General features: G+C 44.4%; 2 protein-coding genes, 2 non-coding genes and 1 pseudogene across 10 annotated transcripts in view; all 5 read left to right on the top strand.

Annotated features, from left to right (window-relative positions):
• Window positions 1–15456, top strand: LOC110485112 (exportin-1). The gene is made up of 25 exons (XM_036940652.1): window positions 1–593; window positions 1420–1551; window positions 1827–1928; window positions 2205–2277; window positions 2477–2538; window positions 2646–2690; window positions 2794–2975; window positions 3280–3328; window positions 3415–3534; window positions 4876–5004; window positions 5307–5465; window positions 7248–7445; window positions 7712–7850; window positions 8083–8264; window positions 8760–8916; window positions 9230–9393; window positions 9629–9763; window positions 10969–11152; window positions 11609–11715; window positions 12263–12457; window positions 12923–13091; window positions 13441–13575; window positions 13852–14008; window positions 14350–14446; window positions 14612–15456. The coding sequence occupies exons 2-25, from the start codon at window positions 1426–1428 to the stop codon at window positions 14756–14758; spliced, it is 3213 nt and encodes a 1070-aa protein (XP_036796547.1). The 5' UTR covers window positions 1–593; window positions 1420–1425; the 3' UTR covers window positions 14759–15456.
• On the top strand, window positions 8457–8587 carry LOC118938619. Its single transcript, XR_005035826.1, has one exon. It is a non-coding gene; the product is annotated as a small nucleolar RNA SNORA17 (small nucleolar RNA).
• LOC118938607 lies at window positions 12608–12744 on the top strand. The gene has a single exon (XR_005035815.1). It is a non-coding gene; the product is annotated as a small nucleolar RNA SNORA5 (small nucleolar RNA).
• Window positions 14134–14258, top strand: LOC118938610 (annotated as a pseudogene).
• A 726-nt stretch (window positions 15457–16182) lies between the features above and the next one.
• Window positions 16183–27485, top strand: part of LOC110486004 (ubiquitin carboxyl-terminal hydrolase 34) — a 57861-nt gene continuing 46558 nt past the window's right edge. For 5 of the 7 annotated variants that reach the window (XM_036940653.1, XM_036940657.1, XM_036940655.1 and 2 more), the window contains exons 1-4: window positions 16183–16552; window positions 22334–22421; window positions 23586–24180; window positions 24512–24562. In XM_036940653.1, the coding sequence (XP_036796548.1) occupies window positions 16510–16552; window positions 22334–22421; window positions 23586–24180; window positions 24512–24562 (777 nt within the window). In that variant the 5' untranslated portion in view covers window positions 16183–16509. The remainder of the gene's footprint in view (window positions 16553–22333; window positions 22422–23585; window positions 24181–24511; window positions 24563–27485) is intronic. The other 2 variants (XM_036940654.1, XM_036940658.1) reach the window with 1 other exon arrangement.

Below are 27485 nucleotides of genomic sequence, written 5' to 3' on the forward strand. Positions count from 1 at the left end.
TGGGCCGAAAAACCTAGATGGAATATCCCAGTCTTAACCGGTTTCAACCGGTCTTGGGTTTGAAGCATGAGATGAAGAGCTAGCGTACAAGCTCTTACACAGCCCTGCTATCAAATATTATATACGAATAGAACCAATAATAAATTCAAGATTATTTTAATTTGTGATTATGAACCGGAATAACGCTATACGTGTGACTCCGTAAATTGTTTGCTAGCCAAGGGAAGCTAAGTCATCATTGGCTTGTGCATTAGCAGGCTAACTTGACAACATTTCTCGCCGTCAGCAACGGTTCAGTCATTGCTAAGCTACTTCTAGACTAGTCCGTGGACATTTATTTGCTATTTGGTAAATTGTTACATGTACATTATCATACTGAAACTTCGCTTCAGTGGCAGGACATACAGCTAACGACGTGCTATTAGGACATAAATAATTTGGCTAGCTAGCTAATTAGCCAGGAAGCTAGCTAGTGAATGTCAACCACACTGGAACGTGTGCCATGAGATAGCTTGACATCCAGCCAGACGACAGTTGAAAAATAAGGGCAAAAGTCTCTTCTTTTTTTTATTACAACGGAAAAACTAAATAAGGTAAGTTTGGTAGTTAGCTGTTTAGTGGGTTGAATCTCTTGAGTTTGGGTAGTGATGTAGCTAACGTTAGCCAGCTAGCTACTAGTGGTAGCTAACTAGCCTTTTAGCTATCTGGCTGATTTTATAGCTAAACTAACTTGCTAGCTATAATTGTGAATATTACTTAGTTTGTTAATACGAGTGAGTGAAGTGAAATTTTATCATCTTACAGACTTAACATAACTACATTAGCCAGACGTTTGTTTATGCGATAAGCTAGACCTGTGTCAACTTTGAGGTCAGTTAATTTAGACGTAACTAAGTGGTATACACAATAGAGGTAACGCTAGCTAACAATAGTAAACGCTAAGTTAGCCTTGAGTTAAACAGTAACGTTATCAACTAGCAGCACTCTTGAATCGCTGGATGGAGGGAGGGGTTGCTGTATTGCCGCGTTTACGTGCTTCCCGGAACTAGAAAACTCGGAAATGTCCGAATGACTAACTGGTTTAAACCCGGCACGTGTTTGACTATAACCCATTTATAAATCGGACATTTTCGATTCTCCTGGTTCCGACGAGCACTTGAACGCGCCATAAGTACCACTTGTGGTCCATGGTGTCGCAATTTCCAAATCTATTTAAGTTTACAGGCTTGCGAGTGATGTCGCAATTTTAGTCACACTCAATATTTCGCCATTGTTGTTACGTGGGTGGGTGTAGCCATAGGTAGTAATATCGGGAGTGAAAATAATATCTTTGGTCTTCTGGTTAGGTTTTATTTACAGGTCTGTCTGTAGTTAAGTTCTGCCATTTGTTCTCATGTTTCCCTACCCCTCCATTGCTAGAGCTCTATGCCAGCAAACATGACAATGTTGGCGGATCATGCAGCAAGACAGCTGCTAGACTTCAGTCAAAAGCTGGACATCAATCTGCTGGACAATGTAGTCAACTCCATGTACTATGACATTGGATCACAGGTGAGAGCTGCTCCTTGCCCTTCTGCTGCTCTGTCATATGCTACATACTTAAGTCAGACAGCCATCATTTAGGCTGTTTGCAGTGACTTCAAAACCAGGGGCTTTGTACAAAAACAAAGTAATCAGTGATTGGATCATTTCTGATTGGCTTTGATACTCAGTGTTTACATTTCTCCATCCCTTAGTGGCAGGGTTCATGCTTTGTTTCAACTGCGGATTAGACCTTTAAAGCCACACAGATCTCAGAACAGTTTCTCTCTCCTCGTCTTCCACAGCAACGCATGGCCCAGGAGGTGCTGACCAACCTCAAGGATCACCCGGACGCATGGACACGAGTCGACACCATCCTGGAGTTTTCTCAGAACATGAAGACTAAAGTATGTGTGCCAGTGATTCATTCCTTGTGATCGGTTTACATCCTCTAACCAGGGCGAATAAATAAGTCAACATCGAAAAGCATTTAATTACAGCCAGGCATTGGCAGTCCAGTTGGAGCCATAGAGATGCGTAGATCTGGTTTATTACATTTGTTAGCTTTTGATGTATTTTATCCAATGTATCAAACATAAAAGATCTGTCTTATTAGTGGAGATTAAGTTGTGAGTGATATGCCTTTCTTGATAGTCTAAGCCTCTCCCTCCTCTCCATTCCAGTACTATGCACTGCAAATTCTGGAGACTGTGATCAAGACACGCTGGAAGATTCTTCCAAGAAATCAATGTGAAGGTAACACCCCCTGCATAGGTTGTTTGGAATAACACCACTATATTAGGGCCAAGCGTGAGATACGAACCTTGGGAATGAACAGTGACATTAAGATAAGGGAATAACGTGGCTAGACTACATAGCTAATGTTCCGTGTTATGCAGGCACAAACATTTGATCTTTGACAATGTTGAGTCAAACATTTCTGCAATGTTTTCAGGAATAAAGAAGTATGTCGTTGGTCTGATTATCAAGACCTCATCTGATGCCGCAAATGTTGAGGTAAAGAGTCGTTCCTGTGTTTGACCCTGTTCTCGCTGCAATGTTTTCCATGTTGAAATTCTGTGCTCGTTCCCAAATTTCATCTGCATTTTTAATCTGTGTTTCAGAAAGATGGAGTGTACATTGCAAAACTTAACATGATCCTCGTACAGGTAAAAAAAAAAAAGCAATTTTGTAAGAAACACGTCTGTCCTGTCATTACAAATGGTTAAAACCGAAACAATCAAACGCAACGTGTCTCCTCTGCTTGTGTAGATCCTGAAGCAGGAGTGGCCCAAGCACTGGCCTACCTTCATCAGTGACATCGTGGGTGCTAGCCGCACCAGCGAGAGTCTGTGTCAGAACAACATGATCATCCTCAAGCTGCTCAGTGAGGAGGTCTTTGACTTCTCCAGTGGACAGATGACCCAGGTCAAGGCCAAGCACCTGAAAGACAGGTACATAACGTCTCCTATCCAGCTACCTAATAACTTTCAAGTTTGTCATATGCGCAGGATACAATGTAGTCTACACGGTACAATTGAATGCTTATTTATACAATAAATGCTTTGGCTGCTTGGAGATGTATTGTATATCACAAAGAGTATGTTTCCCTGAGTGTTAGTGGTTGGTATCATTACCAGTCTCTTCATGGCAACTGAATTGTAAAAATGTTATCATCACATTATTCGAAGGCATGGGTAGATAAGATGGAATTGTACACTGACATGCTATTTAGTAATGATTTTCTTTTTCTTTCAGTATGTGCAATGAATTCTCGCAAATATTCCAGCTCTGCCAGTTTGTCATGGTAAGCAATGGCTCAGGGATTCTAAATATGATATGAAATTGACATGTTGAATACCCAACACAAGTTAAATGCATTTTTTTCTGCAGGAAAACTCCCAGAATGCCCCTCTGGTCCAAGCCACACTCGAGACTCTCCTGCGTTTCCTGAACTGGATCCCCCTGGGGTACATATTTGAGACCAAATTGATCAGCACTCTGGTGTACAAGGTAACTCAACTCCTGATGACTCACTTGCACCTGTCCCCATACTGAAAATTAGATGACTAAGTATCGGCGTATTACTACTTCTCGGTTCCATTGAAACATCTCCCTAGGCAATTTAATGGTGTTTTTGATGTGATACAGCAATACCGGCTTGTGTAAACTTGAAACGGCAGTTGAGCTATAGGCATCCTCTCACAAAGGCGCTCTTGCATTGGTTTTGCTTGCAAGTGCGTAAGAACCAGAGGAACAATATTGTGAATGTTTGAAACATTTGCACCTTGTTGCGTCGGCGACTTGGTCTGCTGCAAACATCCGTACACTTGTACCCGTATACCGGTTGAAAATGGCAGATTTAGCCACCAATAAATGCCTAAATTGGAACCAAGTGGCTGTACAGTAACATGCTGTACATGACGTTAGAGCTCTATAGTGGCTGAGCAGGACTGTATTTTGAGAGATGAGACATGAGGATTATAATAAATACCGCTTTGATGTCATACAAGCAAGCCAAACACTCGTCCAAATGTGACTTTCACGTGTCCAAATCTCAAAACTTATGTCATATACCGTGTCAGTTTATGATCACTGTTTGTTGTACAGTTACAATATGATATGGCGGCATACCCTGGGTTGTTCTGAACAGAATGAGCCTATGTTTGTTAATTGTGAAGAAAATTTGCAGCAGCACCTGAATGCAGTCATGACTCCTTTCTACGTGCACCAAAATTCAGATCTCTTTCTCTGAATTGCCTTTTGAACACTGTAATATCATATTTCATAAAGACTGGTCATGTTGGCAATAGAATAAGCTTTCAAATCATGCCCACTTGACCCAGATTGCGATTTATAATTGGGTGTTATTGGATTGCATAAACCACAATAGTAATTGTGCGATGGCGGGGATGTGTTCAGGACTAAACTACAAGTGTGCTTGCTCTAGTTCCTCAACAGCACAGATAGGAGAGCAAAAAAAAGAAGCTTATAGTTGAAGACTCTTCTTTGAGAGGTGTGTGGCCACTTGGAGACACCAGTTAGTCCTCTCACTCAAATCCGTGTCATTTTTTTTGTCTTATGTTGCACATGTTACTGAATGTATCCAGAGTATTTTCAGAATTCGTTATCAGCAAATGCGTCAAAGTACAGAATGTAAAATGCACATAAAATCAAGTGTAATGTTTGGATTCAGTCTTGTCAGGTGAACTGTTGTGTACTCAACTTCGGTCCAGAACTTTTTCTTATTGGACAAGCTCAAGTAGTCCCTCGTTGTTTCAGTCAGTTTTCTCCTGATTGGTGCCTAGTGAATACGACCCTGTTGACTAACCTCTTCCTTTCGTCCGTTCCCAGTTCTTGAACGTGCCCATGTTCCGCAACGTGACGCTGAAGTGTCTGACGGAGATCGCCGGCGTGAGTGTCAACCAGTATGAGGAGCAGTTTGTCAACCTCTTCACGCTCACCATGGATCAGCTCAAACAGGTACACACCATGTCAGCTCAAACTGGTATGCATAGCTCCATCTGCTGGCCAGTTAAGCCTACTGTCAAAACTCTATTGTAGCAGTGGTACCCAAATGATGGAGCAGGACAAACCGATGGGTTTCATATATTATTTTAAACAGGATACTGCAGACCCTATGTTTCAACAACGATCATATTGCAGGCATCATAAGAACTGTTAAGAAGTTAGCATACATTTTTACATAAAGAAAAAAAGAAGTGATTTAACACTAATTGACGCATCACATAATCTGCATTTTCCCCTATCTCTCTGCATGTTAGATGCTCCCCCTGAACACCAACATCCGCCTGGCATATTCCAATGGTAAGGACGACGAGCAGAACTTCATCCAGAACCTCAGCCTGTTCCTCTGCACCTTCCTGAAAGAGCATGGACAGCTCATCGAGAAGAGGCCCAACCTTAGGGAGACACTCGTGGAGGTAGCGTTAACGCCGTGAATACTGGACAATAACAGCAGAGATACTGTTCCTACAATTTTTTGGCAGGAGAAATGCACGAATCAATCGCTTTCATCCATAAGTCACATATTAACAGTTCACATACCCTCTTGTTCCTTACCAACCTGCAGCCAGAACAATTTTACCTTTGATCTCAAATACTAAACTCAGCAAAAAAATAAATGTCCTCTCGCTGTCAACTATTTTTAGCAAACTTAACGTGTAAATATTTATATGAACATAAGATTCAACAACTGAGACACAAACTGCACAAGTTCCACAGACGTGACTATGGAAATGGAATAATGTGTCGCTGAACAAAAGGGAGGGTCAAAATCAAAAGTAACAGTCCGTATCTGGTGTGGCCACCAGCTGCATTAAGTACTGCAGTGCATCTCCTCCTCGTGGACTGCACCAGATTTGCCAGTTCTTGCTGTGAGATGTTACCCCTCTCTTCCACCAAGGTACCTGCAAGTTCCAGGACATTTCTGGGTGGAATGGCCCTAGCCCCTCACCCTCTGATCCAACAGGTTCCAGACATGCTCAATGGGATTGAGATCCGGGCTCTTCGCTGGCCATGGCAGAACACTGACATTCCTGTCTTGCAAGAAATCACATACAGAACGATCAGTATGGCTGGTGGCATTGTCATGCTGGAGGGTCATGTCAGGATGAGCCTGCAAGGGAGGGTACCACATGATGGAGGAGGATGTCTTCCCTGTAACGCACAGCGTTGAGATTGCCTGCAATGACAACAAGCTCAGTCCGATGATGCTTTGATACACCGCCCCAGACCATGACGGACCCTCCAACGCCAACTCTGTCCTGCTCCAGAGTACAGGCTCATTTCTTTGACGATAAACGCGAATCCGACCATCACCCCTGGTGAGACAAAACCGCCACTCGTCAGTGAAGAGCACTTTTTGCCAGTCCTGTCTGGTCCAGCCACAGTGGGTTTGTGCCCATAGGCGATGTTGTTGCCTGTGATGTCTGAGGACCTGCCTTACAACAGAACTACATGACCTCAGTCCAGCCTCTCTCAGCCTATTGCGGACAGTCTGAGCACCGATGGAGGGATAGTGCGTTCCTGGTGTAACTCGGGCAGTTGTTGCCATCCTGTACCTGTCCCGTAGGTGTGATGTTTGGATGTACCGATCCTGTGCAGGTGTTGTTACACGTGGTCTGCCACTGCGAGGGCGATCAGCTGTCCTTCCTGTCTCCCTGTAGCGCGGTCTTAGGCGTCTCACAGTAACGGACATTACAAGTTATTGCCCTGGCCACATCTGCAGTCCTCATGCCTCCTTGCAGTTTGTCTAAGACACGTTCACGCAGATGAGCAGGGACCCTGGTCATCTTTTCTTTTGGTGTTTTTCAGAGTCAGTAGAAAGGCCTCTTTAGTGTCCTTAAGTTTTCATAACTGTGACCTTAATTGCCTATCGTCTGTAATCCGTTAGTGTCTTATCCACTGTTCCACAGGTGCATGTTCATTAATTGTTTATGGTTAGTTGAACAAGCATGGGAAACATGCTTTACAATGAAGATCTGTAAAGTTATTTGGATTTTTACAAATTATCTTTGAAAGACAGGGTCCTGATAAAGGGACCTATTTATTTTTTGCTGAGTTTATTACCTGCATTTTATTATTATTTTTTCAGTTTTTGTTTTTGTCCCCTAGTCACGCACCATTGAAATGGCGCTAACCCCCCCAATCCTCAACATTCTCCTTACCTTCTGTTGTTCTAATCCCCCCTCCCCCCTCTCCAGGCTTTGCACTACATGCTGCTCGTGTCTGAGGTGGAGGAGACAGAGATCTTTAAGATCTGTCTGGAGTACTGGAACCACCTGGCGGCCGAGCTCTACAGGGAGAGCCCCTTCTCCACCTCCACCTCCCCCCTGCTTTCTGGGAGCCAGCACTTTGACGTGCCGCCACGCCGGCACCTCTACCTGCCCGTGCTCTCCAAGGTGAGGAGTAACACACAGACCGACGGACGGGTACACACACTCTCTCTTGACCTTCCCCCAAACCAATGTCCTTCAGGGTCGTGTCATAGGGCAGAGCGTAGCAAAGCAATCGACAAAATAAAAAGATGTGACAATTGAACAAGGTTCCCACCACTTCAAACTGTTTCCCCCCGACTGTGTCCCTGCCTCATGGTGTCTCTGATAGGATCACACTATTTAGATTGTCCATTAATTGTCACTGGCTTGTTGTCTGCCTGGTAACACAGGTGCGTACGCTGATGGTGAGCCGAATGGCCAAACCAGAGGAAGTTCTGGTGGTGGAGAACGACCAGGGCGAGGTGGTCCGAGAGTTCATGAAGGACACAGACTCAATCAACCTCTATAAGAACATGAGAGAGACACTGGGTAAGTGCCTGGCCCAGGACCGTCTGAACATTCCACACACATATACACGTCCTCTCTCTAGTCTGTAATGTCAGTTAATCCGCAATCTTTTCCTTTGTCAAAGGAACTTTCCACAATTGATTGCTCTGTCAGTGATGCACAACTCTCCTGTACATTTTTGTTCGCTGTCTATAACGTAGGGAACTATTCACATACTCCCTCTCTCTGTTATTACCATACCCCCCCCCCCCAGTTTACCTGACCCATTTGGACTATGCGGACACGGAGCGCATCATGACGGAGAAGCTGCACAACCAGGTCAACGGGACAGAGTGGTCGTGGAGGAACCTGAACACGCTATGCTGGGCTATCGGCTCCATCAGCGGGGCCATGCACGAGGAGGACGAGAAGCGCTTCCTGGTCACCGTCATCAAGGTCTGTAGTAGTCTTAACGGACACAGCGCACACTCATGCACTCGCAACCACGCACATACACGCGTCGCACCTTCACAGGTAGCTACGGTCTTTAAAGGGGAAAATACACACACAGTAGTTGCTGGTCTTAGTCATCAATTCCGTGCTCTGTTAGACCAGAAATGTTCCACTTACTGTTCAGAAATTGAATAACCTGCTCCTTGAGGTGTTGCAGTCCGACTGCGTGTTGAGCCTGTGTCATGAGGGGCGGAGAGTAACAGGGCTATGTCTACGCCGAGGACTCAGAACAGTGGGTGCTTGGAGTGATTGATAGAAACGACATTTGGCCAAAAAAAGAATTGAATGACACTTATGGAGAAATTACACGTCCAAGTCACCTGACAAGACTTAAAATGTAATTGGCCCCAACTCTGCTGCTGTAGAGTGACTGTCAGGATGTACTGAGCTGCGTTTCAGTGTTGTTGACCGACTGTCGTTTTCTCATCATGTCTTCAGGACCTGCTGGGTCTCTGTGAGCAGAAGAGGGGGAAGGACAACAAAGCCATCATCGCCTCAAACATCATGTACATCGTGGGCCAGTACCCACGCTTCCTCCGAGCCCACTGGAAGTTCCTCAAGACTGTTGTTAACAAGCTCTTTGAGTTCATGCACGGTAAGCAACTTTGTTCAGGCCACCACTTGCATATCTCAAAAAGATACAGGATACTGTTTTCAGTGTCATTTGAAAATGGATTTCCTTGGTGTGATTTTGCATCCATGCAAAATACCAGGGCTCTGTTCATTTGGCACAAGACAGAAGAAAGCCAACTGTGAAACAGGGGGAGGGACTACCTGGACTAGTCCCATAAGAAATAGTCATTTGCGGTTTTCGATTCAAAGCTTTTTTTTAAAGTTCCGCTACGGTATGTCCAAATGAACACGTCCTTTTATTAAACGTTTTATTTGAATGTAATTGTTCCCTACAGAGACTCACGATGGCGTGCAGGACATGGCGTGCGACACCTTCATCAAGATAGCCCAGAAGTGCCGGCGCCACTTTGTCCAGGTGCAGGTGGGCGAGGTGATGCCCTTCATCGACGAGATCCTCAACAACATCAACACCATCATCTGTGACCTCCAGCCCCAACAGGTACACAGATACACCAAGATTAGCAGTAAAACAGTTGAGCTATAGGCCTCTGAAAACAACCAAAACTAAGAGTAAAATACAGTAGTAGTTGAAGAACATTTTCAAGTAGCAACACTGGTTTTGAGTTTTCTATTGGCCAAGTTCAGGGAGCACCCTGTTTCCAGTTGTCACAGCCATGTGAAATGGCTGGAGTTGTTCATATGACCATAATCAACCTTGTATCGCTTCCCCTCAGGTGCACACGTTCTACGAGGCGGTGGGCTACATGATTGGGGCCCAGACGGACCAGGCCGTGCAAGAGCACCTCATCGAGAAGTACATGCTGCTACCCAACCAGGTGTGGGACAGCATCATCCAACAGGCCACCAAGGTAAGTCACACACCACTATGGGATTGGGTTTTGGTTACCTCTTGTTTCAAAGCATTTTAAATTATATGGATGCAACACAATCAATTAATGAAATGTATCTATAAAGCCCTTCTTACATCAGCTGATGTCACAAAGTGCTGTACAGAAACCCAGCCTAAAACACCAAGCAGCAAGCAATGCAGGTGTAGAAGCACGGTGGCTAGGAAAAACTCCCTAGAAATGCCAGAACCCAGGAAGAAACCTAGAGGAACCAGGCTATGAGGGGTGGCCAGTCCTTTTCTGACTGTGCCGGGTGGAGATTATAACAGAACATGGCCAAGATGTTCATATGTTTATAGATGACCAGCAGAGTCAAATAATAATCATCACAGTAGTTGTCAAGGGTGCACCTCAGGAGTAAATGTCAGTTGGCTTTTCATAGCCGATCATTGAGAGTATCTCTACCGCTCCTGCTGTCTCTAGAGAGTTGAAAACAGCAGGTCTGGGACAGGTAGCACGTCCGGTGAATAGGTCAGGGTTCCATAGCCGCAGGCAGAACAGTTTAAACTGGAGCAGCAGCACGACCAGGTGGACTGGGGACAGCAAGGAGTCATCAGGCCAGGTAGTCCTGAGGCATGGTCCAAGGGCTCAGGTCCTCTGAAAGAAAGATAATTAGAGAGAGCATACTTAAATTCACACAGGACACCGGATAGACCGGAGAAATACTCCAGACTGATTCTAGCCCTCCGACACAAACTTTTGCAGCATAAATAATGGAGGGTGAGGCAGGAGGGGTCGGGAGACACTGGCCCCGTCCGACGATACCCCTGGACAGGGCCAAACAGGCAGGATATAACCCCACCCACTTTGCCAAAGCACAGCCCCCACACTGCTATAGGGATATCTTCAACCACTAACTTACCATCCTGAGACGAGGCTGAGTGTAGCCCACGAAGTTCTCCCCCACAACCCAAACAGCACGAGGGTGTCACCCACCTTGTACCGCTGTGCCATGAAGAAATGAAGAGGAACACCCACCGTCTTAGATGCCCTTGTAGTTTTATAAGCAACAAATGCCTTTTCTCCCATTTGTTGTTGTAAATAGCAACTCGCAAAGCCTCATCTTTTTACACTTGAGTAAAAAGCTATCCAGAGCGACTTACCATATGTTGTCTGAAGATGCGGTGAAAGCATTTTAACTGACTTGTTGACTCTCTCTCCCCCAGAATGTGGACATCCTGAAGGATGCAGAGACCGTGCGTCAGCTGGGCAGCATCCTGAAGACCAACGTGCGGGCTTGCAAGGCCGTGGGTCATCCCTTCGTGGTGCAGCTAGGACGGATCTACCTGGACATGCTCAATGTCTACAAGTGTCTGAGTGAGAACATCTCCTCTGCCATCCAGACCAACGGTGAGACGTGTGTGCCTAGTCGTCTGTCTCTGGTCTATCTGATCTGTGTGCCCGAGGTGCTTGTTTGTCTTGGTGTGTGGGTCTGTCACTCTAGTATGCCTGAGGCACTTGCTTGTCAAAGTGTGTGTGTGTGTGTGCTTAACTGTCTGTCTGCGGCATCAGTCACAGAACTATAAGTCCAGTCAAACGGTGTGTTCAAGACAACTGGGAACTCTGGAAAATTACAATGTCAAATCATGCCGTCAGTGATATTCAGGTCGGAAAGTCGGGGCTGGGTGACCATTCACAACAATTTTTCTCAGTCAGAGCTCGTTTGTCTTGAACGTACTGAAGTTCTCAGTTGTTTTGAACGTGGCTTAAGAAACATTATTATGCGTCACTGAGCTGTCCAATGCTAACTCCATGCTACCACACTAATCCCTATGCTAGCTAACTAATGCTCTATTGTCCTGCTAGGAGAGATGGTGACCAAGCAGCCCCTGATCCGGAGCATGAGGACGGTGAAGAGAGAAACGCTCAAGCTGATCTCAGGTTGGGTCAGCCGCTCCAACGACCCACAAATGGCGAGTCTGTCCTGTCTTAATCAAATCTAGAGTCACAGCCTGTAGGGAATGGTATAGACCAGTGGTTATTCTATAGATCCTCTCAGAAGGCCGTAATTGTAGATACGAATTTGTTGTTAACTGACTTCCCTTGTTAAATAAACAGTAAATCTAATGGTGGGATCAGAGCGGGCGTCTCTCAGACCATAGATGGCCTGTCTAAACCACACCATAGAGAAACGGGAGGCAGAAAGACAACCAGAAAGATGGAACTCGCTGTCTGGACTAGCTTGCACTCCACACAGCCCCAACCTTATCCAGAGGCATCATGCCCATTGAAACAATTTCATCCACTTACAGGTTGAAAAAGCAGAGTATAGCTCACATCACAGACAAAGATATAGCATTTGCCTGTCAGTTCCTCTAAAATAACTATGGTGCCAATGAATTGAACCACCACTATCCTCCAGTGGAGCCCCAAGCCCTCAGTTATCTGACAGTTTGCTTTGTTAGATTGAATGTCCTTTTATTAACTGATCACGTTCTACCACGTTCCGTGGTTCTTCAGGTGGGGGAGAACTTTGTCCCGCCCCTGCTGGAGGCCGTACTCATCGACTACCAGCGCAACGTCCCTGCCGCCAGAGAGCCTGAGGTGCTCAGCACCATGGCGACCATCGTCAATAAACTGGGCGGACACATCACAGGGGAGATCCCGAAGATCTTCGACGCAGTCTTCGAGTGCACTTTGAACATGATCAATAAAGTATGTTTCATAGATGTTTCCTATACTATTATAGCACTATACTACAAATTTGGTAATCTATTAATTAGCTTATATTCTTAGCTGGCCTGAGTGGCCCTTATAGACTGTACATGATGTCAAAGGAACATTAACAGAAAGTTAGTGTTGGTGTGCAGCCTTGTCAAATTCGGTGCTTCCTCCACAATGGACCGCACTGGCCAAAATGGCTGCCACAGTGAACCTGTAGTTCATGGGCCCCACATCCCTTTTGCGTGGGTGTTGGGGATAAATTTGTACTACAGACAATCGGTCAAGTCTTTACAATGCATGGTTGTGCAGGATTGTTGAACACAGGATACTTTTTGTAATTGTTTATGTGAACAAATACTGTATGACTGAGATAATCCAAGCAGTCTTTATTCCTTATAGAAAGTAATTCCACTGACATTGTCCAACTTGAATTGTCCCCTTTTTCTTCCTCTCCAGGACTTTGAGGAGTACCCAGAGCATAGGACACATTTCTTCTACCTCCTCCAAGCTGTGAACTCGCAGTGCTTCCCGGCCTTCCTTTCCATTCCCCCGGCCCAGTTCAAACTGGTTCTGGACTCCATTATCTGGGCTTTCAAACACACCATGAGGAATGTTGCAGACACTGGTAGGACCCTCCATATGCTTTTGCCTTACCTACCTGTTCATACATACTAGTACTTTCACGAGATTGGAACTGTGTTGATGAATGAGGTTGTCAAACTCCTCTGAAGTGAATTGCAGTTCACTTAATTATATTTCAAATATTATGGGCGTTTCAGACACAGGTGAACTCTAATGCTGGGCTAAGGCTTTTCTTTCAATGGAGAACAGATTTTTAGTCCAGGACTAGGCTTAATCTGAGTCTGAGAAAATAGTCCTTTCGGTACATTGTGGAATGTGCCCTGCTTATTATTGTCATCAAGCCACTCATCCCGCATCCTCTTTTTCTCTGTCTGTCTCGTTATTTCCCCCAGGTCTGCAGATTCTTTACACCCTGCTGCAGAACGTGGCCCAGGAGGAGGCTGCCGCACAGAGCTTCTACCAGACCTATTTCTGTGACATCCTCCAGCACATCTTCTCTGTCGTCACAGATACCTCGCATACAGCAGGTGAGGGGGTGGTGGGGTCGGTGGCTGACAGTTAAATATCACCGGAAACATCTATGGTACTGTAAAAAGTTTTGGGTACAGGCGAGGAATCCGAGTCCTTGTTTTACACTAGATGGGTAGATGGTTTGATTCCTGATGGGGATATTTAACTTTGATGTCACATTGCAGCAGAGTCAAACACAGACATGGCAGATGGACACGACAATGTGCTTATGTGCCATTGGTGAGTGCCAGACAAGCGTAGGTATAATTGATGTTATGCTTGACTTTCTGCAGGGCTAACCATGCACGCGTCCATCCTGGCATACATGTTCAACCTGGTGGAGGAGGGTAAAATCAGCACCTCCCTCAACCCAGCCAGCCAGAACAACCAGGGCTACGTTCAGGAGTATGTGGCCAACCTGCTCAAGACAGCCTTCCCCCATCTACAAGAGTAAGTGTGTCTGTCAGCCTGCCTATTTGCATTATTCTTAGCTGCCATGAGGGACCCTGTCAAGACAATTTTAAATGAAACATTTTGTGCTCCACTCTGAGCACTGAAATGGGGATGTGTTAGTTGTCAGCCTTGTCAAATTCGCTGCTTCCTCTACAATGGACCGCACTGGCCCAAATGGCTGAACCTGTAGTTCATGGGCCTCATCTATTTTACATTGGTGTTGGATACATTTGTACTACAGACAATAACTAGTTGATCTAAAGTGATCTACTTACTGTAGGTAGTTGGTATGTAGGTAGGTGATTGTGTTGTAATCCTGACTCTCCTCTCCATTCCAGTGCCCAGGTGAAGGTGTTTGTAACAGGTCTATTCAGCTTGAACCAGGATATCCCCGCTTTCAAGGAGCACCTGAGGGACTTCCTGGTGCAGATCAAGGTGAGTCACTCTGGTTTTGTAGCCACACACACATGGGTGCAAACGCTTAGTAACTCTCTGGCCCTCGCGTGTCTATCAGTCTGAGGTGTCAAACCACTGAAGCATGGTAGATGTACATGATATTTGTCCCTCACACTCAACTTCCTCTTTTTACTCCCTGTCCAGGAGTTTGCTGGCGAGGACACCACAGACCTGTTCCTGGAGGAGCGGGAGACGTCGCTGCGGCAGGCCCAGGAGGAGAAACACAAGCTGCAGATGTCCGTCCCCGGCATCCTCAACCCCCATGAGCTCCCTGAGGAGATGTGCGACTGAGTGCCGCCACATAGGAACGAACACCACAGTAAACATGTACAGTTTTTGAAAAAAAGAAAGCCAAGAGAAGCTGTGAGCTCCTCTTGTCAAGTGTGTGTGTGTGTGTGAGATTGAGAGGTGCTTTGTCGACCAAATCAATGCCAATATGTAAATGAGAATTGCGCCTATGATTCGGGCACTCACATTTTTTTGCATACGGACGCATTTTATACAGAGTCATTTGTGTAATAATATGGTATTGCTCCTTTTCCCTCCTAATTCAAGCGTTATATTTTTGGTCATCCTCTGTTTCGCCGTGCATGAAGTTGAAAGAAATAATTATTTTTAACCCTCTTTCTTTCCCTACACCCCCCCACCAACACCTCTTCTATTTGTTTATATGTAAGATATGTTAAAAGCACACGTTAAAAGGTTACTTTAAAAAGCGCTGTAGTGTCAGGAAGTGCTCCAATAGAAAGAACGTGTGTTTTTTGGAGGAGCCTGCAGATGAATGTGACGGTAAATGACGCTGCTTCCTTTGTTTCTGTTTTGGCAGCAGTTTTTATGTGGCGAGTCAGGTTTTGTTTGCACCAAAAACGGACTGCTCTGACATTTGGACAAGAATGTTAGATCAAAGGAAGGTTATGTGCATATCATCCTGTTTGTAAAGCTGTCTTAGTACTATGGGAACATAAAGTTGGTTATTTTTACAAAACTGTGTATGTCCTATTCTGTGTGTGTTTCCTTCCATCATTGAAGGTTATTCAATCTAATATCTGAATTAGGATTTGAAACTATTAAACACTCACTGATAAGTCTGCATTTTGAGAGGAAGGTTGAACGTTAAGGTTAAATTACTTAAATACTTTGGAGTAACAAATAAAATAAAAACGATGCCATGGCATAGTACTTCTCTGACAAATTCCCCAAATGAATAAAATGTCTGCAAAGGTGCGCTTGTCTGCTGGTGCCAATGAGGGCCATCTATAAACCTGAGCCGCAGTTCACCGGTCTATGGTCCGTGACGTGAAAGGGCACAAGCAATGAGGGAGGAGCACCTTCAAATCGAACCGTAATCTGCGTCGCTCTATAATGTTGTCAACAAGGCAGCATTGTGACTCGTCCTGAAACAAACATATATTTTCCATCAAATTTATTTTTGAAATTTCAAAAGAGTTCTCAATGGGAAAGCAGATAAAAAGCAATCACTTATGCATGTGAAAACAGAATCCTAGTCATTACTGAAGGGGCCACCTGGCACATGCCCTGTGTATCCTTCCCTCATCGGGGTAACCCGGGCCAGATAATCGAATCCCCTCAGTGGCTACTGGCTGGTGCTCTCTTAACTGTCTGCTGCTTGTGAATGAAACGCCATTTGTAAACAGTTCTTGCTGATGGTGTAACCGCGAGACTAGCGGAAAAAGACGAACAAGGCGAAGGAGACAACGGAAAGTTACGAATTATGAACATGCTGTGCCCCCACCCCTTTTCAATATGGCTGCGGTATCTACACTCTCCAGTAACGCTCCGATTGGATATTGACTCGACTGAATCTTAATGCCTCTTACCTTTTGACTTTATCAACGATATTTAGTATAAAATTCAATCTGAATTTATTACTCTCCCTTATTTTATTTAATGCATTAGCAAACCTTCACCAACCACTACGTCGGGCCTTTTCCCCCAAAACAACCAGGTGCCAACAATTCGTATCCATCAACAATTTCCAATGGTTTGACTACACTTTTCCTTTGTTATTTTCTTAATGAACGATGTGTGAAAACTGCGCCGAGCTGGTGGAGGTTTTAAATGAAAGTAAGTGAAAAAAATATATTAAATGTTTTGGCCGTAGTGGTCCCCTAACGCTAGCTAACGTTAGCTAAGTCAGGCTACCTGATGGAAGCTGGACAGCTAGCTATCGTACCCGGTTCTCCACTAGCCAGACAGCTGCCAATGTAAGGCCTTGTCTTGAATTAATGATCTGAATGTAAATGGAACCTTGTCTGCAACTTTGAGGCCTGTCTCTGTCAAATCGCTGCAGGATGAAGGGGTGCCTGAGCAGATTGAACTGGCTTGGTAGCTAGACGAGAATCTAAACATAATTTAACTTAGTTAGCTAACTAATTAGATTGGGTTGATGCCATTGTATGGTAACTTGGTTAGCTAGCTAACAGTTTGGTTAACTGCTTGTATACATGTGGTTTGACATGTATTTGGCCATAACAAATGTTTGCTACACATTGCATGTGCCTTTTTTATGTCCGAGACGAGAGGGGTGGCTGTGGAAGTGGTTATGTTGTGCAGGCGTGTTCGCTCTTTTATGTTTGTCAGTTTCACGTTGACTAACGAGTTGTCCAACGTTAACTCACTGACTAGCCAGCTAGCATCAAAACTGACTAATTAGTTTTCATGTTTGAGTTGACACAGGCGCTGTAATATAATTTTGCCAGATTACAAGCAAATGTTTAGCATTGTCGGCTAACGTTAGCTGAGTAATATGGGGTCACTAGTTTATTTACTTAAATACAATAAGCGAGCAAGCTAGCTAGCAAGCTAGGCATGTATAACATATGCCAACTATGATTCATTTGAGTTTTTGATTGCTTGTTAACTATTATAAACTTGTTCTTAATCAAAATCAAATGTGCCTTCGAATGCCATTGGATGTATTTCCTAGTTAAGATTAAAATGGACAGTAACATCAGAACAGATTATTTGCTAGCTACGATGTAACGTTAGCTAACTAGGCCATATTGCTTTCATAACGGGATATGGGAGCGAATAAACAAAGGCCCATTTTTTGGGGGTATTTTTTTTAGGGCTACGTCTCTTGTTTCCCCCATTGCATCTATAGCTAGTTATACGTCTATGAAATTTCAATGGTTTGTATATGTAGAGTGTACTTGTTTTGCCTAGTTAGCGAACTGAATATGGGAATGCATTGGCGATGGTAGCAAGAAGACACTGCTGACAGTCTGCCTTATGGCCTGGTGTACTGTGCTTCTTGCCATATGAGTTGTTTGCCATCAATAATATGGGATTTTGCATTTTAATCTTAATATGTTTGTTTACTAGTTAGTATGTCTTGTGAGTTTTTTATGTTTTACACCTATTTTCAGTCTGATATTAGTGACTAAGCGTTTGATTTGGTGACTTGGACTAATCGTTTTTTAAATTGTCTCCATATTTTGGGAGGACATCCAAACCCACATGGTAAAGCAGTTGTGTGTTGATTATTGCAGGACCCCTTTGAAAGGGGCGTCATGATGCTGCTGCTCAAAGGTTCTTTCACCCTGCCAATACACATTTAAAATAAACTAGATGAATGGAATATAACATAACCTATCCCCTCTGCAAATCTGTTATTCAAATGAGCAATGAGTATGACACTTTAGGCGCTCATTCATTTGGTGGTTTGTAGGCAAATTAGAAATGTAGCCTTACTTAAAGGTTCTATACATTTCCTTTGGCCTATAATCAGTGAACACACTGATGTATTATTAAAGTGTGTGGAGGAGTAGGCCTATGTCACTAGTGTTCTAAAAGGGCCGCCTTTTTTCTTTGAGCAAAACACCCTCTCTCTGGCCCACATGTATGTCTATCAACAATAATTCTGAAATGGCTAGTAGGCCACACAGTATGTTTTCACAGTAGAGCTGCTGTTTTACGTGTGACTGGGGTCTTCCCTCTGTTGAGCAAAACAGAGTACACCCCCTGTGAGTGTTTGTTGGCACCAGGCTGCTGCCAGTAGAGGTGTGAGAGTCTTGTCTGGAGCGTCAGGGTGTGAGACTGGCAGCCCCATGTGTGTGAGACTGGCAGCCCCATGTGTGTGAGACTGGCAGCCCCATGGGCGCGTTCACTAGGTGACCCCTGACCCCAAATTTGCTGTTGCGGTATGCATGAAGCCGGGAATTTTTTGTGTGTGGCTGCATGCATGCAAGGGAAGTGAGGGATTTACTGAGGGAATGAAGGGTTTCAACCTGCTATTGAATATGCTGTGCAAGTAATCCTGCAGGGTGGCAGGTAGTCTCGCTGTTAAGAGTGTTGGGCCAGTAACCAAAAGGTCGCTGGTTCGAATCCCGTGCCAGCTAGGTGAAAAATCTGTCGATGGCCCCTTGAAGAAGACGCTGCGAATTGCTCCTTTAAGTCGTTCTGGATAAGAGCGTCTGCTAAATGACTAAAATGTAACATGTGACTGCCATTGTCAATCTCCACACACCCTGCTTTAAGATGCTGTCTGGCACTGTGGCCAGCAAGGCAGAGGTTGCTCTTGAGCATAGATCTCTGGGACCAGCTTACCTGCCCACCCCTAGCCTAATACTAATCCATTGATGTAAAAAGACAAACTGACCCTAGATCAGCACCTAAGCCAACTGACGTTACTTCCACCAACACAGGCAGTTGAGCACAGCAGAGCCCTGCTGAGAACTGCTGAGTTGTAGGTGTCTATTTTACTTCTCTAATGTTTTTTGTTACAAGCTCAAAGCTTTGCTGTCAGAACAATGGCTGGGATATCCAGATCGTCTTATCTGGGGATGATCGCAATGTTTTTGGTACAGGCCACTGAACACAATGTCATGGATTGTTTTATGAAGGGAGCTGGGAATTTTGGCCGAGTCCAGTTCAAGATAAAAAAAGAAAAGTGGTTGAAAAGGGAATGAAGGCAGACACACAGTTAGGTCAGAGTTAAGACGAGCTGCCCTGGTGAACTTTAGAACCCTGTTTGTTGTTTCTTCATCTCAAGAACAGACCCACTTACCTGGACACTAGTTCCACTTTATGTTTTCTGTTTCTCTTGGTAGCGTTTTGGCACAACTCCAATTTTCACAGTGGTTGTTATTATGCACTATGCATGATAAGAATGTGACATTGAGGCCTAGGTCAGTCGGGTATGGAAACTTTGTCACAAAGTTTGCATGTAGGCTGCGCCTTTTTTAAATGACACTTCTCCCTCAAACATAACGTGCAATATTCAATGTATAGTTGATTTCATTAGCAATTTATCTTAAACTTTTAACTTTTAGTTAGTAGTGAAGAAAAAATAAGTAGCAGTAACTCTTCAAGTATTCCAAAACAACCACAGGTGCTCTTGTTGTGAAATAGTACTAGAAAAGCCCAACAAAAATTGGGTCTGAAGTGGCATAAAAAAAAAGTCTAACATGAAGCACTCGTGTGGGTTTGCAAGTTAAAAAGCCTTTAATATGTGGGCTAAGTCATTTTGCGTGTCGGCTAACGCTTTCATCGGGGTGTCCTTTTGCTTTTCTTGTTAGTAGCCTCGGCATGTACGCCAATGGGAGGCGACAATATGGTCCGTTTTCTCTTTTTCTGAGAGCAGAAAATAGGCTGTTGGTACAACAACAACAGATCTGTGGGTGCGGCTGAAAATGATGCGTCACAAATGCAGCCTCCCCAGTGTCACAAATGTTTTTCATTTACACCAATGACTTTGTGAAGACACAAGTGCTTTGGGTTTGCGGAATAATATAGGCAATGCTGCACTTTCCACAGAAATGTTAGAGCTGAACTTTTGACACGGCAATAACCTTCCATTGGACATGCCTTGCCCCACACGTCGCTTACATTTTGTTTTGAGACTGTGTGTTTGTGTGTCACCAATAGGGATGTGCGTGGTTTTACGAATGTCTTAAAGGATGTTAGTATTTGAATACTTGTGGGAATACATTTTTGCATCAAGAAAATGTAGAGGCCTATTTTAACACAGGCATTTTCTACATTTAAATATCCATGTGACATTGTTACATACAAGGTCTGTGACATTTCAAATGATTATTTTAATAAAATCAACTGTTGTAAGTTTTTATGACTTGCCCCATTTAAAAAAGGCCGGTAGCTGTCTGGTAGCCTTCACGTGTCGCTTGTTGTTTTATGTTGGCCAATCAACGAGGCTCAATGTGTAGTGAGCGTTCACTACACATTGAGACGGAATTAAATTACGGAAGCGAAATTATTTGGCTACGACAAGCAACCAATAGCTAGGCTTTAGTTTTATTGAATGGGGTTGGGGAGAGGGTGCTAAATGTGGCCTAAATTAGCCAAGCTACCTATAGTTTTTGTAGGCTACTCCAGTCAAGACGGACACTATTGCATGGGATGATAAATAACATTGCCTGCTACAAGTTAGCTAGTCTAGGCTGTAGCCAGGCAGCGTCTCTCTCTCTGGCCTTGTCTAGACTTGACAGTGCATGCAGATTTAGTATTCTGATATAGAGTTCTGATTGATGGAATTCCAAACATGTCACGCGCCTGCACCTACATTTAAATGTGTCTATGGTGTCCACAGTGTGTCCGGATTCCCTTTTCCAGCGCTATATTCAAATGCCAGTATGCATTCTAAAAACTGTGGACTAGGCAAAATATGATATAGCAACAACTGATGGCAGTAGTGAACTAGTGTTGCACACGAGCCAGCTAACCTCTGTAGCTAGTCAAGAGCAAGCAACGCAAACGGGTTAGCATAACTCCAGCCCCCAATTTTTTTTGTTGTTGTATTTTATTTATTTCATTGTTTTGATGTCTTCACTATTATTCTACAATGTAGAAAATAGTAAAAATAAAGAAAAAACCTTGAATGAGTAGGTGTTCTCAAACTTTTGACCGGTAGTGTATTTCTTCCAGCAATATAATGAAAAGGTGCCTCTCGGTCCCAAAACACACGCTTTCTGGAGACTTGTGGGAGGAGTGCTTGCTGATAACATCGGACACTGTATGCGATTTCGGTAGCCTGTTTACGTCCAGACTTAGGAGAAATCGGCACACAATGCGTCCCTGACCATCTCCTGAAGTGGTCAGCCAGATCTGAACACAGTCAGACCGCAAAGTGGCTTTTCAATGTGATCTTCGTGTTCTGATAGCAGAAGTCGCATGTAAGTGTCAAGTGTAGACACGACCTCTGCCTGTCTGCTCGCTCCCATCTCACCAGCATTTCCAAGCAGGAGCAGTGATAGAGCGCCAGCCTCTTTTTCGCACAGCAGTGCTCAGGTTAAAAACGTTAGTATATTTCTAATATCCGGATACCGACGACAATGTATGATACTATTCAAATAGTGAAATGTATTTCTACCCCCATTCCTAGTCACCAACACATAATACAGTAGCTGACTTTATTTTTAGCCTGTTGTACAAGCCAATGCTGCTTGGGAAGGCGTTTTGGTGTACCTGTTAGTGGTCGGCGATGGGGAGCTTTGCCTGGCGCCGTGCTAATGTGGTGCTGAGGCACGTTTCTCACCAGAGGCTTGAGACTTCCATGGGTCAGTCTCCCATCCAGACTAGAGAGACGATCATCTCTGTTCTCCTGTTGACCAAAGGACCGTTCGCATTGCGCCACGGGAAATATCTTTTGTTGTTGTAGCGAAGCGTCTGACAACCACTATTCCTTCTTCAACGGTCTTGGATAATGCCTAAAATATTTGCATTGCAATTTCAGCTTCCTATGTGTGCAATTTTCTAGCGCGTGGCCACTATATAGGCCAGTAGCCTTTGAACAAGCAGTGTGGGTCAAGTGTCATGTCCTACACTTGCCTTTTCCATGTACATTGAACTGTACTCACCACCTTGTCTGCTCTCTCTCCCCTCCAGTATCGGATGCAGACAGCACTGAGGGCCTACAGCTGAAGAAGGAGCATGCTTTACGAGTCTTCAGCTACATCAGCTCATGGACCCAGAGGTCAGTCTCCCGCTCTCCTCTGTTCCCCGCATTCATTATTCTTCCACGGATTCGTCCCAAATGGAACCCTGTTCCCTATTTAGTGCACTACTGTGACCAGGTGCCTTTCTTTTGACCCCTATGTAGGGAAAAGGGTTTCATTTGGAACGTAGACCGTTAATATTTAAAAGGGGAGGATATCCGCTCCTGGATAACTCGGAGGTCATTATCAGCCGTGAATTCATAATTTATTACTAGCGCCAAAGGCTAACCAATGTGTTTTAAGTGTAGCTTAGCATGTAGGCTCGCTAAGGTCACCAGAGGACAAGTAGGTCATAATAGGTTTTTCGTCTTGCTTAGTGGTGGTTTTATTGTTTTTTTAGCTAGATGTGTGCGTGCCTGCCTGCCTGCCTGTGTGGAGAAGAGCCTTGAGGAATTATTGACCTTTCCTAGTAGTTCTCCCACTCTCTGAGATCAGGGGGAAAAGTGCTTGACTAATCAGGGAAACTTGACTGAAGGCATTCTTCTACTTTTGCAATCTTCTCTTTGTGTTTCTGATTAGTGGGATCCTTCATGTGTGTTAATTGGTTGCTGTCTTATGAAAATACATTGGGGGGGGGGGGGGGGGTTCTAAAATAGGATGGTCAGTAATATAGTCAGACATGCGTTTTAACGTTACGTAACTGTCAAAAGAAACAGAATTCATGAACAGAGCTCAGTAGATCAAGGGCTTCATTCAATCAAATCCTCCAACAATGAATATTCTGTATTGTTGTTAATGTAACTAAATCCTACTTACATGTCTTATTCAGAAAGTGAGTGAACTGAATATTTTCTGTTGCAAGTACCTAAAACTAGGCTCCTCTTGCTATTTTATTTGATGCCTTATTTTATTTGATGCCTTATTCGCTTCAATGCAAGTTTGATTGAATTGAGCCAGGAGATGAGTCTCTCTAAAGATGGCTGGTTGTTGAGGCCAACACAAGCAGAAGCTACAGTTCACTGCAGTGTGGACCGTGCATTGCCTTTTTATGGTTCCCAAACGTTTTGATTCTTTGACCATCCAAATGGAATGAGTCAGCCTCAAACTGTGACCCCAGTAGGAGTTGAATGCGACTCACTGGTGGGTCTTCGTGATTCATATTTCACACAATCCCTCTGGCCACGCCTCCTTTCCCTCCACAGGCAATGTCTATGCTGCTTCAAGGAGTACAAGCACCTGGAGGTGTTCAACCAGCTGGTCTACGCCCTCATCAACCTGGTCATCGCTCAGGTCACCAGCCTGAGGGACCGCCTCTGCAGCACCAACAGCCAACGGGGCGTCACCGACACCGGGGACGGGGCCGCAGGTGGCACGGAGGGGCCCGGGACAGAATGGGGAGGCGAGGGAGAGGGTGGAATAACTGGAGTAGGGCCACACCCCCAGCAACCGCCCTCCTCGCCTGTTGAGGACGAGCCGCTGAATGTGGAGAGGGACTCGGCGGAGGAGGACGCCGCCGGGGACGCACCGGAGCAGAACCAGAATAACAACAACCAGAACCCAGTCCAGGGGACAAGCAAGGCCCAGCAGGAGGCCCCCAAGCCAGAGGAAAGTAGTAGTGGTATTGGGGCGTCTGAGGCTGGAGCTAGCAGCAGTACGGACAGCCAGGCTCAGGAGGACATGTTTGACTCGTGGAGCACAGAGGACCGGGAGAAGCTGCTGCTCTGCGCTGCCAAGATTTTCCAGATCCAGTTCCCACTGTACACGGCTTACAAACACAACACACACCCCACAATAGAGGTAATGGAATGACACACCCTGATACAACGCAATACATACCCAAACCCCACTGTAGAGGTAAACGAATAATATGGTTCCCCCCTACACAACACCCACCCCACCAAAGCATTAATGGTTTAATATGTACCGCCGACACAACACACACTGCACCATAGAGGTAAAAGCGTAACGTGCGGCCATACACACAACTCTATTATGGAATCAGTATTTGTCTCCATGGGGTACTTAATACTTGACAATGACATTGGTGTCATCCTGTTCTAAAATGTTCTCTAACATTTCTCAGTATACAATATACTCGTCATACTTTCTTTTTGTTTCCTTTTTCCAGGACATCTCTGCTCATGAAAGCAATATCCTCGGCTCCTTCTGCGACATGAACGTAAGGAAAACACAATACTCAATCTGCCTGATCGTCGCTTTGTGTCGGTTCTAACTCTTTACAGCACCCTATTCCCTTTTTAGAGTGCACTTCTTTTGACCCGGGCCCGTATGGCTCTGGTCAAAAGTACTGCACTATATAGGGAATAGGGTGCCACTTGGGATGCATCCCATTGCCTTAATGTCTGGGCTGCCTGTTTGACCATTCGCCAATCTCCTCCTAGTCCCCTCTCCTCTCTCCTGTGGTCATGTTACTCATCTTAGTGATTTATGACATCTTGGCTCTATTTATATTTTATTGGGAAGCTGCATGAAAAGTGGCATGCCCAGAACCCATTTAGGACTGGGAGAGTAGGGAGGCAGTACTCTGAACACTGTTCCCAGGTTGTTGTAATGGGTTTTCACTCGAGGAGGTTTGGTGTAGATTTGGTTAACAATAGGTCCTAGAATAGTTCTCCCTCAGGGGTCCAATTACAAATGTTTCCTTTAGGACTAGGGGAGACGGCTCTCTAAACACTGATCTCAGGTCCCTCTTGTGGTTTTCAGGCCAACATACACATGAGGTGTGAAATGTGTCTGCAGTATATTTAGAGTTTTTTTTATTAAATTGAGGCTCATTCCACCTCCAAGTACTGTCGATCTTTCCCTGGAGTACAATAATTTGTCTCGGCTAATTTAATAACTTTCCAGCTCTTACCTCTCCACCATATTAAACATTTTTAAGGGATATTTTTAGAGGATAAAGTTCATATAGTATTCTGTGCTTAATTGATATTGCCCAGCTGTAATAAAACCAATGGAATACTCTAATCAAATTGTATTTGTCACATGCACCGAATACAGTAGACTTACATTTTTTTAACCTTTATTTAACTAGGCAAGTCAGTTAAGAACACATTCTTATTTTCAATGACGGCCTAGTGGGTTAACTGCTCGTTAAGGGGCAGAACGACAGATTTGTCAGCTCAGGGATTTGAACTTGCAACCTTACTAGTCCAACGCTCTAACCACTAGGCTACCCTGCCGCCCCGGCAGTGAAAGCCGGGGCGGCACTTACATGCCCTTAACGGTTTTAAAGTATTTACTCATAAGTAAAAAAATGTATAGAAAAAATAACATAATAAAAGAATAGGCTATATACAGGGGGTACCGGTACAGAGTCAGTGTGCGGGGGCACAGGTTAGTTGAGGTAATATGTACAGTACCAGATTGGACACACCTACTCATTCCAGGGTTTTTCTGAATTTTTACTATTTTCTACATTGTTGGAAAATAGTGAAGACATGAACACTATGAAATTACACATGGAATTATGTAGTAACCAAAAATGTGTTAAACAAATCTAAATATAGTTTATATTTGAAATTATTCAAAGTAGCCACCTTTTGCCTTGGTGAATTTTTTTTTATCACTCTTGTCATTCTCTCAACCAGCTTCATGAGGTAGTCACCTTGAATGCATTTCAATTAACAGGTGTGCCTTGTTAAAAGTTAATTTGTGAAATTTCTTTCCTTAATGCGTTTGAGCCAATCAGTTGTGTTGTGACAAGGTAGGGGTGGTATACAGAAGATAGCCCTATTTGGTAAAAGACCAAGTCCATATTATGGCAAGACAAGAACAGCTCAAATAAGCAAAGGGAAACGACAGTCTGTCATTACTTTAAGACATGATGCTCAGTCAATCTGGAAAATTTCAAGAACTTTGAACGTTTCTTCAAGTGCCAGTCGCAAAAACCGTCAAGTGCTATGATGAAACCTCTGCTGCAGAGGTTAAGTTCGTTAAGTGTTTCCAGCCTCAGAAATTGCAGCCCAAATAAATGCTTCACAAAGTAACAGCCACATCTCAACATCAACTGTTCAGCTGAGACTACGTGAATCAGGTCTTCATGGTCGAATTGCTGCAAAGAAGCCACTTCTAAAGGACACCAATATGAAGAAGACTTTCTTGAGCCAAGAAACACGAGCAATGGACATTAGACCGGTGGAAATCCGTCCTTTGGTCTGTTGATTCCAAATGTGAGATTTTTGGTTTCAGCCGCCATGTCTTGGTGAGACACAGGGTAGGTGAACGGATGATCTCCGCATGTGTGGTTCCCATGTGAACCGTGGGGGTGCTTTGCTGGTGACACTGTCTGGGATTTATTTAGAATTTTTAGGTACACTTAACCAGCATGGCTACCACATCATTCTGCAGCGATACACCATCCCATCTGGTTTGCGCTTAGTGGGACTATCATTTGTTTTTCAACAGGACAATGACCCAATACACTTCCAGGCTGTGTTAAGGGCTATTTGACCAAGAAGGAGAGTGATGGAGTGCTTCATCAGATGACCTGGCCTCCACAATCACCCGACCTCAATCCAAATGAGATGGTTGAGTTGGACCGCATAGTGAAGGAAATGCAGCCAACAACTACTCAGCATATGTGAGAACTCCTTCAAGACTGTTGGAAAAGCATTCTATATGAAGCTGGTTGAGAGAATGCCAAGAGTGTGCAAAGCTGTCATCAAGACAAAGGGTGGCTACTTTGAAGATTCTCAAATATAAAATCTGTTTTGTTTAACACTTTTGGTTACTACATGATTCCTTATGTGTTATTTCATAGTTTTGATGTCTTCACTTATTCTACAATGTAGAAAATTGTCAAAATAAAGAAGAACCCAGGATTGAGTAAGTGTCCAAACTTGACTGGTACTGTACATATAGGTAAAGTGACTATGCATTGATAATAGAGTAGCAGCAGTGTAAAAATGGGGGGGGGGGGGGGGGTCGATGCAAATAGTCTGGGTAGCCATTTGATTAGCTGTTCAGGGGTCTTATGGCTTGGGGGTCGAGGCTGTTAAGAAGCCTTTTGGACCTAGACTTGGCACTCTGGTACTGCTTGTCGTGCCTTGCGGTCAGAGGCCGAGCAGTTGCCATAACAG

This window comes from Oncorhynchus mykiss, chromosome 13, assembly GCF_013265735.2.
Source record: "Oncorhynchus mykiss isolate Arlee chromosome 13, USDA_OmykA_1.1, whole genome shotgun sequence".
In the NCBI taxonomy this organism is placed as follows: domain Eukaryota; kingdom Metazoa; phylum Chordata; class Actinopteri; order Salmoniformes; family Salmonidae; genus Oncorhynchus; species Oncorhynchus mykiss.